Source organism: Sceloporus undulatus, chromosome 4 (genome assembly GCF_019175285.1).
Source record: "Sceloporus undulatus isolate JIND9_A2432 ecotype Alabama chromosome 4, SceUnd_v1.1, whole genome shotgun sequence".
Taxonomy (NCBI): domain Eukaryota; kingdom Metazoa; phylum Chordata; class Lepidosauria; order Squamata; family Phrynosomatidae; genus Sceloporus; species Sceloporus undulatus.
Window position 1 is genome coordinate 190,065,346 of NC_056525.1, and position 16,413 is coordinate 190,081,758.

Sequence of the window (16,413 nt, forward strand, 5' to 3'; positions counted from 1 at the left end):
ATATGATGTGGGTGCACTGTGTACTTGGATGAGAGAACACCAATGGATACCATGTGCTGTAGGCTATATTCCAGAGGAAAGAATTGGCAAATACATTTCTTGCCTAAGAAAACCATATGAAATTTATAGGGTTGTCATAAGTCACAAAAGATGACTTGAAAGCACATACACATTTATAATACTTGATCACAGTCAAGAAGAAGCACTACTAGTTACTTAAAAGATCTGGCCATAGTCCTATGATGCTAATTTCCCTTTTTTCAAAATCCATGTGTACACACACACACACACTTAGAATTACTAGAATTTAAATTGCACAAATTAAGACAAATGAAGTTGAATGAAGAACACCTCTAAGGACATGCAGAATGTTTTCTATGGTAAGTATAACTTTCCCTGCTCCACTATAACTTACTGATTATCTCAGATTAAAGCATCAAGCACTGGAAAACAACTTTTGCAAGCTTACATTCTGTTCCACTCCCCAAAACAATCTCTTTTCATTTTTAAATTTCTCCAGCAGCTCCTCATAAAGGAAAAAAAATGTTCACATCTTGTCCCTGATATCTCTGTATTACATAAAAGCTCCTCCTTCCCATGACTTAAATTATGCCAAGCCTTCACTGGTACAAGTTTCATCTTTGAATTCCCTGTGAGAGAATTAATAGTGTATTAAAAGGTCATTTTAAGCAGAAAATAAAAGTACCAGTAGTTTAATCTAAGGCTGCTTTATTTAATCCAGGGAGAGATCAGTCTACTTCAGAAAAAGTATCACAGAAGCAAATAGACTTTTACAGGGACTAGCACAGCTTTCATAAACTAAAGGATATTGTAGACCAAACAAAATCTGTCTAGAATTTGCAAAAGTATATATAAAATATGTGCCTGTAACATAAAAAGGGAACACTCAAGATAAAGGATCCACAGATCTTTTTCTTCTAGTAAGCACTGGGATATAATAAAATAACAAGAAATCAATTTAGGATGTATTCCAAAAATCAATTAAGAGAGATTTGTTAATAGCTTGTTGAATGCCCTTTTGTTTATACAATCAGGCTAATTAATACTTTGAGGAGAAATTCATGGAACATATTATCCTGTCAGCATCAGAAACCAATGTAGATCTTTGTTTTGTATTTTTTTAAGATCCCAGATTAATTTAAATGAATCAAGAACATGGGACTGGATTTCAATCTTAGGTCAGTAGTTTCCTCCAAGCAGATTCCTGGGGCCCTTTCACATCACACAATTAAACCACAGTGATTACATTTTAACTGCCATGGTTCCATCCTAAACTATCCTGGGATTTGCAGTTTAGGGAAGGGTTCAGAATTATCAGCCAAAACCTTCCTGTGCATCTCTAAACTAAAAACTACTAGAATGCTCCTACTAGTGGAAAGAGAATGGACTATTTTCACTGATTCCAATCCTTCTCTCCCCCACAATAGCCCCATAGTGCCACTTCCACCAACCCTGATGGGCAGATGTTCAAGGGCCTGCAGGAGAAGGGAAGAAATCATGAACATCACCGCCTTTTCCATCCCACTAGTGGAAGTTTTCTGTTAGATCAGGAGCTTTGTGCTAATGGAACAAGTTCTGGATGCAGTCCATGAACCCCATTTTTGAAACATCTGAAAAAATTACCATTCCTCTTACAGCCCTCCTTTTGTCTCTGAAGAGACCTTAAAGGTAAGGACATTTGCTGCATGTTCCCAAACATCCCCAAAGATTATCTTACAAGACTGCTGACAAGGCACAATTTTAGATATAAAATGAAAAACAAACAACACTGCCAATAAGCAGGATAAATGCTAATAGCTGGTGTGTACACAGAGAGCTTCACTATGCCAGTACTTCTCCTAAAGGCAAGCATGCGCGTGTCTGGCACCAAGCCAGTCTACTTCACTAAAAAGATGTATGCTGTATTTTAACAGATTATATGGTTCCATCTCTAAGACTTGATTGCAGTTTGAAACGGAATCTCCTCGCCTGCCAATCTTGATTCAATCAAGCAAATGTCCATTTGAGAACATTAAAGGAATAAATCCATGTTGATCAAATGAAACAACTGCAAAGAACCAAACAGTGTACTGTATTTAACACTGCTTCTGTAGCACTTATCTCCCTTCATGGAGACCCCTTGTGCTCAACACTTTACAGAGAACAATTACCTACAATCACTATTCTAAATATGTTCATTGCTGAGATAACAAAGCAATTTATGTGTCCTTCCCCCCCCCCCTCATAAATTCACTCTAGAAGCTATCTACCAAATGTATTGGCACCACTATGTCATATCCCTCTCCACTACACAACTGGCAGGGTGAAAAGGTGTGCTCCACATGCCACATGTCACCCCTGCCCATTTTCAGCCTTCTTTCAAGACCACAGCCCCCCCCCCCCTATTTTTGAAAGTGGGCACAAAATCACCATAAAATATGCTTAGTGGTAATATGCAGCAAAATAAACCCCAAACTCTTAGTATGTTAAAAACTGGTGATTTAGATCCAACACACACATACAAGAGTCTCAAAAGTGCAAATAGGAAGTCACCTGTGTATCACACTTTGGTCTGAAAATTTGCAACTGAAACCCACTGACCAAACCAGTTATCTATTCCTGCTTTAAGGGGAGCCAGTGAAAACTATATGTCCTTTAGAGACCATACAGATTTGTCCAATAGCTCTTTGGAAATAATAGTGTTAAATATATTGTAAACAAAACCAACAATATTCTGTGGCCATAGTTTTTTGTGGGTTTTTCGGGCTATGTGGCCCGAAACATGGCCTAGAACATGGCCACATAGCCCAAAAAAACCCACAAAAAACTATGGATGCCGGCCATGAAAACCTTCGACTTTACATTCTGTGGCCATTTCACAGACAAATGTACTGTAACATGAGCTTTCCCATACAATAGCCCACATCATCAGACACATGAAGCATTATCTGGTCTTAGATATATGTGCAGTGTTATTGCACTATGCCAGCATAGTGTAGTGGTTTGAGTGTTGGACTATGACCCCAAAGACCAATGTTTGAATCCTGACTCAGTCATGAAAACCCACTGGGTTTATGATGTTTATGATATTTTAACATCTCAAACCCAGGAATTCTCTTAACATCAGGCAAAAGAGAAGTTTTGCAGAATGTATAAATTTCACAATCTATTTTTTAATTTCAATTTAGTAATAATTGTTTTGAACATTCATTGCCCCCTTCCCCTCTCCCAAACACAGACAAAAATGGATCCCATATGAGAAAAGTATTCGCAGTGGTATTTGAAACATATTACTTCGAACAGCTGAGCTAAACTGAATTTGTCTATTGGGGGGGGGGAGAGGTATTCTGAGACACATTTTTGCTTAGGTTGCTATTCCAAGCCCAATAGCCTCAAAGTGAGTCCCACTGGACTTAACAGTGCATATTTATGAGTAGACATGTATAGGATTGTACTGTTGTCCAACAAGTGAAAAGCTAGAAATAAGCTCTTATCTCAAATAGCCAAGGTTTCAATTTCAGTTCTTAAAATGATAAAAGGTGCACTGGAGTCACATTAAAAATTTGAGAAGATTTGATCCATGGGGAGAGGTGCATAAGAAATTATTATTATTATTATTATTATTGCCGTTGTCATCATCGATTCTGAAAAACTACAAGGACAGATAACCAAGAGCATCTCTGTATTTCTGCTTCATACAGCAATTGAGGGTATCTTTTGTATCTAAAAATTATTAGAATGGGGGCATCTTCTTAATCACAAGCATTCTTCAGAATTGTAAATTCTGACTGCATAACTTTCAGCCTTGCAATTTTTCTAGCTCCAAGTCTACAAGGGAAGTCTACTGTCATTGAGTGCAGCTCTTAAGCCAGCCAAAGTACAAAAACATTCATGACCATATCACACTGTTCCTGCTTGATAGATTACTGGATGAAAAGCTCTTAGTCATGGCCAATATTTTTGGGATGCCAATATTCATTTTATTCATCAGCAAATGTTTTGCAGATGAACATCTGAAAATAGATTTGGATTCCCACATTCTCTTTTTCTTTTCTTTTTTTTCCCCTTTCCTTTTTTGGCATGCCTATAACTGTGGCAGGCCTCCAGCAATCTAAAGCGTTCTCTCTGGAGCTTTTTAGACTATGATTCCCACAATTCCTAGCCTACGCTAAGGAAAGAGGCAGCTCCTATATCCTGAAAACTGTTCCAGACTTTTTTTTTTCTGAGAGCAATGATAAAAAATTCATGAGAAATTTTCACTTGATAAATAAATCTTACTAATTCCACCGTCATATCATGAATATACACCTTAGGGTTGTTTTATTTTAAAAATGCATTGATTTTAGTTATTTCAAAATTGTCTATAGCTAGCAGTACCACCTTCAGTTACTAGGTGGCAAACAATGACAACCAGCAAAGAAGGATGCTGACGTCTGATATGGGACAGTTGTTTTCCCCAAGGGCCATCAGTTAACTCTGTGTCACGTGTCCTTCTGCATGGCCCACAAACTCGTCAACTAATTTTGAAAGGAAAAGATAAAGGGCCTAAACAGACAGGCCAAAATAAAGCTGCTTCGGGTCACTTTGGAGGTATGCTGTTTAAATGATGCATGCATCCTAAGAGACCAGAAGCCGTGCCAAAGCCATGCTCCAGTCCTAAAGATTGGAAAACAGCTTTGGCACAGCTTCTGGCCTCTTAAGAAGTGTATGTCATTTAAACAGCATACCTCTAAAGTGACCTAAAGCAGTTTTATTTTGGCCTGTCTGTTCAGGCCCAACGTTCTGCTGCATGGTAAGGCTGGGTGTAGGAAAGTAAGCAGACTGAAAAAGAAAATGAGCACAGGAGAAAGAAAAGAGCAAGAGCTGAAGAGGGAAGAAACAGCACTGTTGTACACTTGTGAGGCTGGATGCTTCACCTTGTCAAACAGATTACTATGATGTGAGATTTTAGAAAATCTATCATTTTATTATAAAAATCATAATTTTATATCAAGCATTGATGGTCAAGATATGTTGCTTTATTGGCTTGGTATTACCTAACTTCCTGACAGTAAGAGCTGTTCGACATGGGAACATGCTGCCTCGGAGTGGTGGAGTCTCCTTCTTTGGAAGTTTTTAAACAGAGGCTGGATGGCTATCTGTCAAGGTTGCTTTGATGGTGTATTACTGCATGGCAGGGGGTTGGAGTGGATGGCCCTTTGAACTCTATGATTTTATTCGATTCAACTCTATGATTCTGTGTCAACACAATGAAAAGATATAGATCACACAGCAGTGTTGGTCACTCTTCTCTTTTTACCCTATTATAAAAAAAAGTAGAAGACAACAAATAATTTGAATACTGTACCGAATATCAGAAAGATCACATTTATTTCCAGCGATGGCCATTACAATGTTTTCAGGTCCATGTTCTTTTAATTCTTTTACCCATTTCTTCAGTGTATGAAATGAATCCTAAATGAAACACATGAGGCAACAGCAAAGAACTTAGTAAATGCTTATGTTATTTATGCCAAAAACAAATACTGTAACTATGCGTAGGTTATTTAAAAACAGATCTTTTCATAAGTTTTCCTCACTACCAAGTATACTGCTAATACACCTACCATATACACTTGTGCATAGGTTGAGAAATTTAGGTCAAAAAATTGAACCCCAATACCTGGGTCAGCTTATATGCAGTTCAATACGGTATGATCTGAGCCTTTCCCTAGCCAGACTGCCTTCACAAGGGACAGCCCAGCTGGGGAGAGGCTGGGAAGGGCGATCAATCGACCTGCAGCCTCCCCTGAGCTGGGAAGGGCAACCGATTGCCTTGAAGCCTCTCCCCAGTCAGGCTGACCCTCAATTTATCCACAGTCATATAAAAATCTGAAAAATCTTAAATTATACACAAGGTTGACTTATAGTCAAGTATATTTGGTAATACAGTCCGTCCTCGCCTTACGCAGGGGATCTGTTCCGGATCCCTCCGCGTAAGGCGAATTCCGCCTATGCTCAAGCCCCATTGGAAACAATGGGGCTCGTGCGCGGCGGCACGGTGGCGCACGGGGCGCAACGGGCGCACACCCATTCAATTGAATGGGACGCGCCGCCCCTTCCGCCCCGCATGCGCCCCGTGGCTTGAGCACGTATGCTCAAGGCTGCGTATGGCGCGCCCGCGTATGGCGCGGGCGCACTGTATTCAATCTCTCTGCAGAAACAGCAAATAGATACATATTCCATTCAGGGGAAATGCCATATGGCTATTGAGAATGGGATATTACATTGTGACAGCAGCATTCTTTCCATAGGTGTATGAGCACTGAGAGCAGATTTCAAATCGCACTTGAGCTAGTGTCTCACTGTAGGGCTGGTCTATTGTGACAAACTATTTGTAGATGTGTGCTACGAATATACCTGCACACTTAAAATTCAGGTGTGTGCAAAAAGTGTAAAGAAAGTACTCCATGTACTTGTAAGCCATGCTTATCAATGCAAGGCAGTTGCTTATCCTTAGCAAACATTAATTAACATCTGCAAAAGGAGAAAACTAGACTATAGGCATATCTCAGTTAACAAAATCTCTAACAAAGCAGCTCCTTTTTACAAAGTCTTTTTACTCCCACGCCCCCTGCCCTTTTCTTTTCGTCCTCTATTTAGCTGGATTTTTAAAAGCAATTCAGTGGTGGGAAGATGGTGCAGGAGGACTGGAGAAATAAAGAGTTCGGTGTCAGCTTGCCACAGCACATCTGCAGTAAACAATGCAAAAAGCTTGAGCTGTAGGAGTATGAGTCTCAGCTCTAGCTGCTCTAGCTTTGTGTACTTGTCTACAACAGGCAAGGAAAGTAACAGCTGCCTCCAGAATCCCTCACTGTATAGACTGAACAGGAAACAGAAAAGTGGAAGGCAGATAAGCCTGCCTCATCAGCTCCCGCCAACAAGTTAAGAAAGCATATATCCCGAGGTTCCAGCCTGCAAGAAATATCCATCCATACCATCTGAACTGAGAACCAAGACAACAAAACACAGACCTATACTAACATCTTCATTTTTTTCCCTCCTGAATGGTTTTTAACACCTTGCCTGATGAAGAAGCCAATGTAGCTCCAAAACCTTGCAACATGCATATTAAGCATTTTGGCTGGCCCAATAAAGGTATCACTGTTTGGTGGATTTTTGCTGTTAACAGATCCAGATGTTTGGCCACCAAAATGGAAACCATAAAAAAGTAGAAGCTGCTAGAGGAAAAAATGATTCCTGAATGAATTTTGGAAGAAGCCTTCAAGTAGTCTCTACAAGGTTCATCATGTTTTTGTTTCCTTATGGAAAGCTTTCCTAAACTGGCTTTTCCATTTGACACATGCATTTTGTTCATCTTGGAAAAAAGGTTTGCTGAAACATGTTAATGTGCTCTTCATTTTTGTGGTGTAGGTATACAGCATATTCCTATTCTTTCCATTTAATTTCTAACACAGCCACTAGATTTTCTGTTAAAGAAATGCCCAGGAACCCATGTACTTCATTAACTTCACAGCATCTGTACTGTTGTTGTCTTTTTAAGAGTAGCCAAACTGAATTGACAAGAATGTTCCACAAATCAGATATGCATACTATCTAGATATATACAGAATATAAACTTTTTAGGGAAGGTAGGAGTGATAAATATAAATCAATGCTAGGTGGCAGTGTGTGTGAAGAGGGCATGAATGCTAAGGCCCAGTAGTAGACAAAGGGATAACTGAGTTGTTTGAACAATGGATCACATTTTTATCTGCTTCTTTCATGGGATTGGCCTCAAATAATGCCATGGAGTACTTATAGTCTTATACCATTAGTATGAAACTTGAAAGCAAGAGGGCCAAAGTCACACACAGCAGAATGAGTTTTAAAAGTAGCAGTTGACTATATTTTGAAGTAAAACACAGTATAATCTCAACTGTGGAGCCCGTAAAATAATTAAGTCTAGATGCTAAAATCATCTAATCACATTTATTCTATAGATCAATTCAAATCAACTGGCATTTTTGGCACTGAATGTACGTATCTTTCCCCAATTCCTAAACATTTTGTGCCATTATGAAAGAAGTTAGTGGTGATACAACATTTTGCTAATGCACTAAATTAATTGTATCAACACTCCTGAGATAAAAATAAATGTGTAATTCAATTTACTAAGGAACTAATATGTAGACAAGTCCTTTTATCTATTCATTATTACTTACACTATCATATAGTTTGATCAGATGTATTTCTCATTTAAATCCAAATACATCATTTGGCTTTTAAGATTTGTAGTTTTCCATTTGGATGTAACAGTAGAGAACGTTTCAGGCGGTCTTGGATGAAACGGATTATCTAGACCCATTTCAAACTGGCTTCCGGGCGGGTTACGGGGTTGAGACGGCCATGGTCGCCTTGGTCGATGATCTCCGTCTGGGTATCGACAGGGGAAGCGTGTCCCTGTTGGTACTCTTGGACATCTCAGCGGCTTTCGATACCATTGACCATGGTATCCTTCTGGGGCGCCTGGCGGAGGTGGGAATCGGGGGCACTGCGCTCCAGTGGTTCCGATCCTACCTCTCTGGGAGGTCCCAGATGGTGCAGCTGGGAGACGTGTGCTCCGACGAGAGGCCCCTTAAAACCGGGGTCCCTCAAGGGGCCATTCTGTCTCCCATGCTATTTAACATTTACATGAAACCGCTGGGAGAGGTCATCCGGAGACATGGGGCGCGGGGTTATCAGTACGCTGATGACACCCAAATCATTTTCTCTATGTCTCCGACTGATGCAGTGACTGGGGATGGTGTCTCTCCTCTCGTGGCCTGTCTAGAGTCAGTAATGGGCTGGATGAGGGAAAACCGACTCAAGCTGAATCCAGAGAAAACGGAGGTACTAGTGATAGGTTCTCCTGGTCCAGGAATGGCGGTGGTTCCACCTGTCCTGAACGGGGTCACGCTCCCTGTGAAGGACTCCGTGCGCAGTCTGGGGGTGCTTCTTGACTCGTCACTTCACCTGACTGCTCAGGTGAATGCGACGGTCAGGAGCACCTGTTATCAGCTTCGGCTGATTCGCCAGCTGCGCCCATACCTGGCCCAGAGGGACCTTGAAACGGTCGTACATGCTCTGGTAACTTCAAGATTGGATTTCTGCAACGTACTCTACATGGGGCAACCCTTATACCAAACTCGGAAGCTACAATTGGTGCAGAATATGGCAGCCCGGCTGGTCACTGGTGTTCCCAGGACCAGCCACATAACACCGATTTTAAAAGATCTTCACTGGCTGCCTATTCGCTTCCGAGCTCAATATAAGGCGTTGGTAATTACCTATAAAGCCCTAAATGGCTTGGGTCCAGGATACCTAAAGGACCGCCTCTCCCCATATATTCCGTCCCGCACCCTCAGAACATCTGGGCAGCAACTCCTGAAGGTGCCGGGGGCCAGGCTTTCTTCCGTCACTAGGCGGACGTTTTCCATCGCCGCCCCGGCCCTTTGGAATACGCTGCCCGCTGAGCTCCGCTCGACTACCTCCCTGGCCCAATTCAAGAAGGACTTAAAGACCTTCCTATTTCATCAAGCATTCCCCCCGTAAACATTCTCTAGGGCCTCCCTCCTCTTCCGTGGCCATGAGGAAGGGCTAATTGGGGTTTATATTTTTACTGCTTTTTTTCTGTGTACTGTTTTATTCTGCCTGATTTATTGTATGTATTTTTATAATTGTGTGTAAACCGCCCTGATCTATGGAAGGTTGCGGTATATAAATAAAACTTTTATTTTATTTATTTTATTTATTAACGTCCTGTCCATACTGAGTTCCCTCTTTTTCATTAATTTCACACAGACTAATGAAATTTTATATACTTTTATCTTAGCTATAAATACTAAGCAAAAAGTGTTTTCATTACTTCACTTGCTTTATTGAAAAGTAAAACAACTTATTGATTCTTCAGTGATAGTCAACAGAAAGTCAGAAAGCTTTGGATTTCACAAACCAGGTTTCTGATTTGGACTCTGGTCAAACTGGATGTCAGTCTTTCAGACTGGTGAATCAGGTTTCAAGTCCAATCCTGTAACATGATTGCTTGCAGAAGGCACAGAGAATACTCATGCAATGACAGGTTGAAGTGGAATTGTTGAGTAAGCTACATACTGGTGATGGGACCACTGCAATCACATAGCTTACCTGTTTGGTGATATCATATACTATGACAGCTGCTGCTGATCCACGGTAATACATTGGTGCCAATGAATGAAACTATGGGAAATCAAATACAAAACAGAGTAAGACAGCAATTAAATTTCTTAAAATTCTGTAGGTCAACAAGAGATGCATCAGCCCTTTTATTCAGTATTTCCTCATTAGTCTTATCTCTGTTAAAAAGCATATGTAAGGATCCAATTACTGGTCCCAACAGCAGACCCACTGAATCAATGGAAACAATAAATCACCACTTTTCTAAGTTCTAGAGATTGAATGACTCTGTTCCAGTTGGACTAATTATTTGATTTGGACCTTAAATCACTAAGGTAAAAGAATTACTGTAATATATTTTTGTGAGGTTATGTACTATGGTGAGCCAGCATGTCTTAGTGGTTTGAGTGTTGGGCAAAGGCTCTGGAGACCAGGGGTCAATTCCCTGCTTGACCATGATGCCCACTGGGTGACCTTGGGCAAGTATCAGCCTCACAGGAAAGCAATGACAAACTCCTCTGAACAAATCTTGCCAGGAAAACCCCATGATATGGTCGCTTTAGGGTTGCCCTAAGCCGGAAATGGCTTAAAAGTACACAACAACAATATATTGAGATACATAAAGTTCAATGACAATTTTTTTCTGGAGGGACAATCTATACTATGTTAAGTGAAAAATAGCATGTTGCCATGGTCATGGACCACAAAATGAAGAACACTTCTTCCTTAACTCCCCCAGAATAATAAAGAACATGAGATAATGAAAAGCCAAATACAATGAGACATTTGACTTTTTTCCTATTTAACTATGTTTATAAATAGGCCATGTACCTAAAAAAATCTTTCCTCATTATTCTTATGTAATGTCACATAGTGCAAAATATTGCACACTGCATTCCTATTTTATCAAAATTATCTTAACACAATTTCTAGAATATACTTTTATTTTTAAAAATGAAGATTTCTGGGTATATTTGAAAAAATAAATTCAACAGAATAGTCCATTTCTGCCTAACCCAACTCCATGTGCCTCAGCCATATGCCTCCACTCCCATATTTTCTAGCTCACTTTCCTCTTTGTTCCTCTTGTTCCGTCTTCAGCCACAGACAGTTTCTTTCTATTGTTTACACGTGTATAGTATATTGTATAGTATATTGCAATCGGTGCCTCCTGTTCCTGACCACCACTCATATACAGACTGGCCAACTATTCTCTGAACTTCTAGATTACGTCCAACAAACACAGGGTTACTTTACAAGTAAAACTCCCAAAAGAACTGGATTAATTTCCACACTTTTTAGAACTTGCTGAAGGTACCAAATGCTGTGTGCTATATTTCATAGGAAGGGGCTGTCAAAATCAACTCTGAGTATTTCTTGACTTAGAAAACATTATGATATTCATGGGGTTACCATAAGTTGATGGACAATGAAGGCACATACACACACATACAAACAAGAGAACACCATGGCAACATGTTGGGCTAAGACAATCAAGGGAGGGTTCATAGCAGGTAAAGATAAGGTTAAGATTATTTGAGGAAGCTTTGATTGTGAATTCTCACACATATTTAATCTTTTTCCATCTGAGTAAACATAAATACTATGACTTCCAGCTTCCAAGATGAGCAAAATTTTTTTGAATGCTGGGCATCTGGAATTTAATCCAGTGTAAATACATGTGATTTCATGTGATTTCTCATTAGAAAGTCTCCTTTGATATAAGATTAAGAAAATACTGTACTTCTTCACAAAGGGTGTTTTATTAAAAATAGTAATTCCTGGCACCATATGAATTATGACAAAAACCGTTATTAAGACATGTGCTTTTAAAAAGCATGATTCGTTTTCACAATGTGCCTTTGAAGAGAATGTACATGGTCTGTGAAAACAACAACAACAAGCATAGTTTTTGCTTTCTTGGCTTTACAATTATTATAGTATATGAAAGACAAGATTAAAAGTATGTTATTTTTACAGCATTTTATTTTTCTCCCAAATCCATTATCCTTAAAAAGAAGCAGCAATAAAGACTGGAAACCCACAGTGATTAGTTATAACCAGGACAACTGTCATGGAAAGCTAGGGTTCAATTGTCCTGGTTCGCAACCTTTGGTCTTCTAGATATTTTGGGCTTCAAGCACCAGTCAGCACGACCAGTGGTGACAAATTCTGGGTGTTAAAGTCCCAAACATCTGGAGAACCAAAGGTTGAGAACCAATGATTTAGAGGATATGCCAGTTAGAAATTAAACAATAGCTTATTTGTCTTTCACAAACACACCAAGAAAAATGACCCACAGACCAAGATCTATAGGGAAAGGTTGAAGAACAGGGATAGTTTGGGCTGAAGAACAGACAGTTAAGAGGGAATGTGGCAAACATCTTCAAATGTGTGAAGAAGTGTTGCAAAGATGATGGGGGAGATTATCTGTTGTAATTTGTAGTCCTGATGTCTTTGGAACAGTGAAACTGCTATGTATTAAATCTGTACTTTAAAGTTGCTGTCCAATGTGCTGAATTTATCCCTAGAAGTTCCAACTACAGTAAACCCTAAAGTGGTTTCACTGGCTTATTGATACTTAAGCCACTAGATGCCAATGCAAATATGTTGATGAGAAAATGTATCCTGACACAGAAAGCTACCATGTCCAATAAACAAATAAATATAAATCAGCTGTTGGTTGGTTGGTTGGTTGGTTGGTTTTTTGCATTAAACAAGAGCAACAACAACAAAAAACAAACAAACCAGTGCTTCTTTCAGCAGCAGCTGCAACAGTGAAAAAACAACAAGAAACACTGTGTTTTATGCTAAGCTCAACATTTTGTGCAAAACCACTTTTGTAAAAAAAAAAATGCAAGGTGAAAAATCATTTTTAAATGAATAAAAATGCTTGTAATTCACACTGTGGTAAGAAAACTTTTGTAATTTTCTATTCTTGTGTTCAAGAACAAAATATCTTGTTCAGGGCTAGCAGTAGGAGCCAATGGTTTAGCAAGATACTAGAGCTGCAAGCCAGGCCAGATGGTGCTGCAAGAGGGGCTGGAGCTCAACCAAGGCCATTTATACATTTTGGCCAAGACTACTCTTCTGAGTTATACTGGCGGGGTACAGACCGCCGCCGCCGGTAGGTCCGCGGGGGAGCCGGAGCCTTCAGACGGCGCGGCTCCCGCGCGGACCGAAAAAGAAGCTCCAAAATGGAGCTTCTTTTAGAGTAGCGTTTGTGACGTAGCGAGGCGCCAGGGGCGCACTCGCTACGTCATAAAGGCTGCGACACGTATGGACGCTCAGCGTCTGATACGTAAAGATGGCGGCGCCCGTATGAACAAGGCACCGCCATCTTGTACATATTCAATACGTACTAGGGTTAGGGGGGTGCGGAAGCACCGCCCCTTCCTAACCCTAGTACGTATTGTATACGTACTATTTGGCGGTCTGTAACCCGCCACTATTTCCCACAAAATGGCAAGACTGATGAACAGACATAAGGTCTGGAGCCTAATACTGCTCCTCTTTCTCCTCCTGCTTTTGGTTAACTAGGTCAACAAGTGTCCAAGCACGTACCTCCCTTCAGTCTATGGTGCAGGTACAAGAAGGGTCAGGGCAGCCCAGGGCCACACACAAGGTGCCCGGGGTTGTCAACAATGAAATGTAAACAGTGCAAATATAATGATCAAGGCAGTTCAGGGTCAAAACACAGGGGGAAGTCTTACAGAGGTCAGGAGTCAAAGAGGGATAAACAGAACAAGAATCCAAACAATGTCCTAGAATCCAGGAGCCAAAGGAGTAAGCAGATAGCCTCCTGCAGAAGATGCATAACATATATATGTTGGATTACAGATGAAAATGTCAGATTTATGAATATCACAGAAAGATGAGATAGAGTAAAGAAATACTTTAAATATAGCAATAAATCAAATGCATTGAAGTGAATAACTTCAAATATTAGGAATCAACATGTCCTTAGATGCAGACGTACTAAGGCACAAACATCTGGTTTGTTTATCAGCCCATAGGCTTCTCAAAGAAAGAAGTGCCCTATGCATCATGGCTATTTCACATAAAAAGAACACAAAAACTCTGCTACTAGACATTATGTAGCAAAAGCCAAAACAAATCAATATGGATTTTACTACAGCTTTCAGCAGAACCCTTGCTCTTCAGTGAACCATGAATTATTTAAAACCACTTTAATTTCCATTGCTTACCAAACAGATTTCAGAAGGAGACCTCTATGATTAGGCTTTGAATGTATTTCTGTATATTTATATGCCAACAACACTAAACTGATATTGATGTCAAAACAACAGCAAAATGCTCACAAAGTCATAGTATTGGGACGGGAATAAAAAATAAACAGCCCCCAAGTGTACAAATTGACCAAGTACTATATAGGCAGAGTGTATAGCTTAACATAATAAAAAATGCTGGGCCTGCTTATTTCCCAGCCAGGAATCATGGTAAACTCTCAGATACCAGAGAGTTTAACATTTGTTTAATGATGCAAAGCTGTTTAAGAAGAGGGCCTTTGTCCAAGAAGAAAGCCATGTGCCCTACTAAAAACCGCAGCCCAACATTTCCTGTTCCTTTTACCCCAGCACAAAACCACATGATACAAAATCACCCACCCATGTTCCTTTTTCATTTAGCAGCTAAACTTTAGCTGCTACTTATTGGACTGCGAAGAACATGCACTGATGCAATATCTGCACAGACAAGAGAGAAAAACATGCACAAAAGGGAATCTACATTGGGGTGTGTGTGTGTGTGTGTGTGTGTGTGTGTGTGTAACAGCTCCAGCTCTGGCAAAGAGCATGCATGAATACAGATTATTTTGGTTTTGTAATGGACATATGAATTTAGCTATATAAAATTTGTCTGTAACCTCCACTTTAATCTTCAGTTTCTAGGTAGTCAGACCACCTTAACTTTCATTGGAGCATTTTGCTCCACTGTTCTTCCTCCTCCCCACATGGTAAGGACTATGCAGGAGTGAAGCCTAGTTCCTGGTTAAAGGAAGACATGGAAAAGCTCCTCTCAGTACAGTATTTCTGCTGGGAATTTTATGATGCCAGGAGAATTGTCACACACACAATGTCTTCAGCTGATTTATCTGCCTTTTAAGACCACAAACATGGCACACTAAGGCAGAATTGTATTTTAACTAAAAGACAGAAGAATTATACTCACCCTCTCCTGGCCTGCTGTATCCCAGATCAAAAATTTATGAAGCTCATTTCCACAAGGCACAGTTTTAGTCATGAAAGAAGCACTAAAATTTGCAAAAAAGAAAAAAAAACAGCATATTATTTAGATGCAAGGTTTGCCTGTTATTAACAAAAAATCTCTAAGGGAAGTATTTATCAGTTTTAAGACACAAGGTTTGTCAGTTGTGATACCATGCCGTATCTAAATTTCCTAAGGGAAGGTAAACACATTTCTTTTTAAGATGCTTTGAAGTAACAAATTAAGATTTAATTATTCTAATTTACTGGTAATCTGGAGAGTTTAATTAGGTACACCAAGGACCTGCAAACAAATAGCAATATTTTTAAATGGGAAAAAGAGGTTCTTTGGTGTGTCTTGATTAGAGTTGGAAAGCTAAGGCCAATGAGAGCCCAGAAGCATATATTCCTCTATACTGTGGCCTACTTTTTCTGTCATAAATATGATCAAAACAACCTTTAAAACATAAAAGCATGACTTCTGGAAGCCAAGAAGTTATCACCTTCAGTACATAAACTGTACATCAGACATTCAAAGGACATCAGGGAACCAGAGGAAAAACTAGACTTTCCAGCTTCTGTAGTATCTGGAGCACTGCCTTAGCAATATCCCTGCAAAATCCAGAGACTGGGTTCACCAAGAAAACCTCCTAAACATTGCCTATGATTGCCACTAGGGCCAGGTAAATGAGAAGGGAACATTTTGGCTGGATCTCACTGCAGTTCCAATATCATTCTGACAGCTACCGAACCAAATTTAAACTTTCCCAGCTGTTTTCTGATTGTTGTTGTTTTTAAAAGCTTGTTTAACCAAGACTAATTGAAAATTAAATGGGGCAGAAGAATTGCTTATCACTGCAAGAAAGTGGAAAGAGAGTTATGGGGAAGAAACTATTTGTACAGTGGTGCTGCAAAAAAGAATTGAAAACAAAGATTAATTGCTACATGGTTAGATCAATGTTTCTTGCTATCAGATGTGAGAGAGTGGCATTTGGCTGTAACTACTTCTTTCTTT

At 39.8% G+C, this 16,413-nt stretch overlaps 1 protein-coding gene across 1 annotated transcript in view; it reads right to left on the reverse strand.

Moving 5' to 3' along the window:
• The window catches only part of RAB31 (RAB31, member RAS oncogene family), a 68,475-nt gene that overhangs the window by 22,422 nt on the left and 29,640 nt on the right, over positions 1-16,413 (reverse strand). Inside the window, exons 3-5 of the mRNA XM_042463110.1 lie at positions 15,364-15,445; positions 10,165-10,236; positions 5,348-5,454 (exon numbers count right to left, since the gene is read on the reverse strand). Coding sequence (XP_042319044.1) covers positions 5,348-5,454; positions 10,165-10,236; positions 15,364-15,445 — 261 coding nt within the window. The remainder of the gene's footprint in view (positions 1-5,347; positions 5,455-10,164; positions 10,237-15,363; positions 15,446-16,413) is intronic.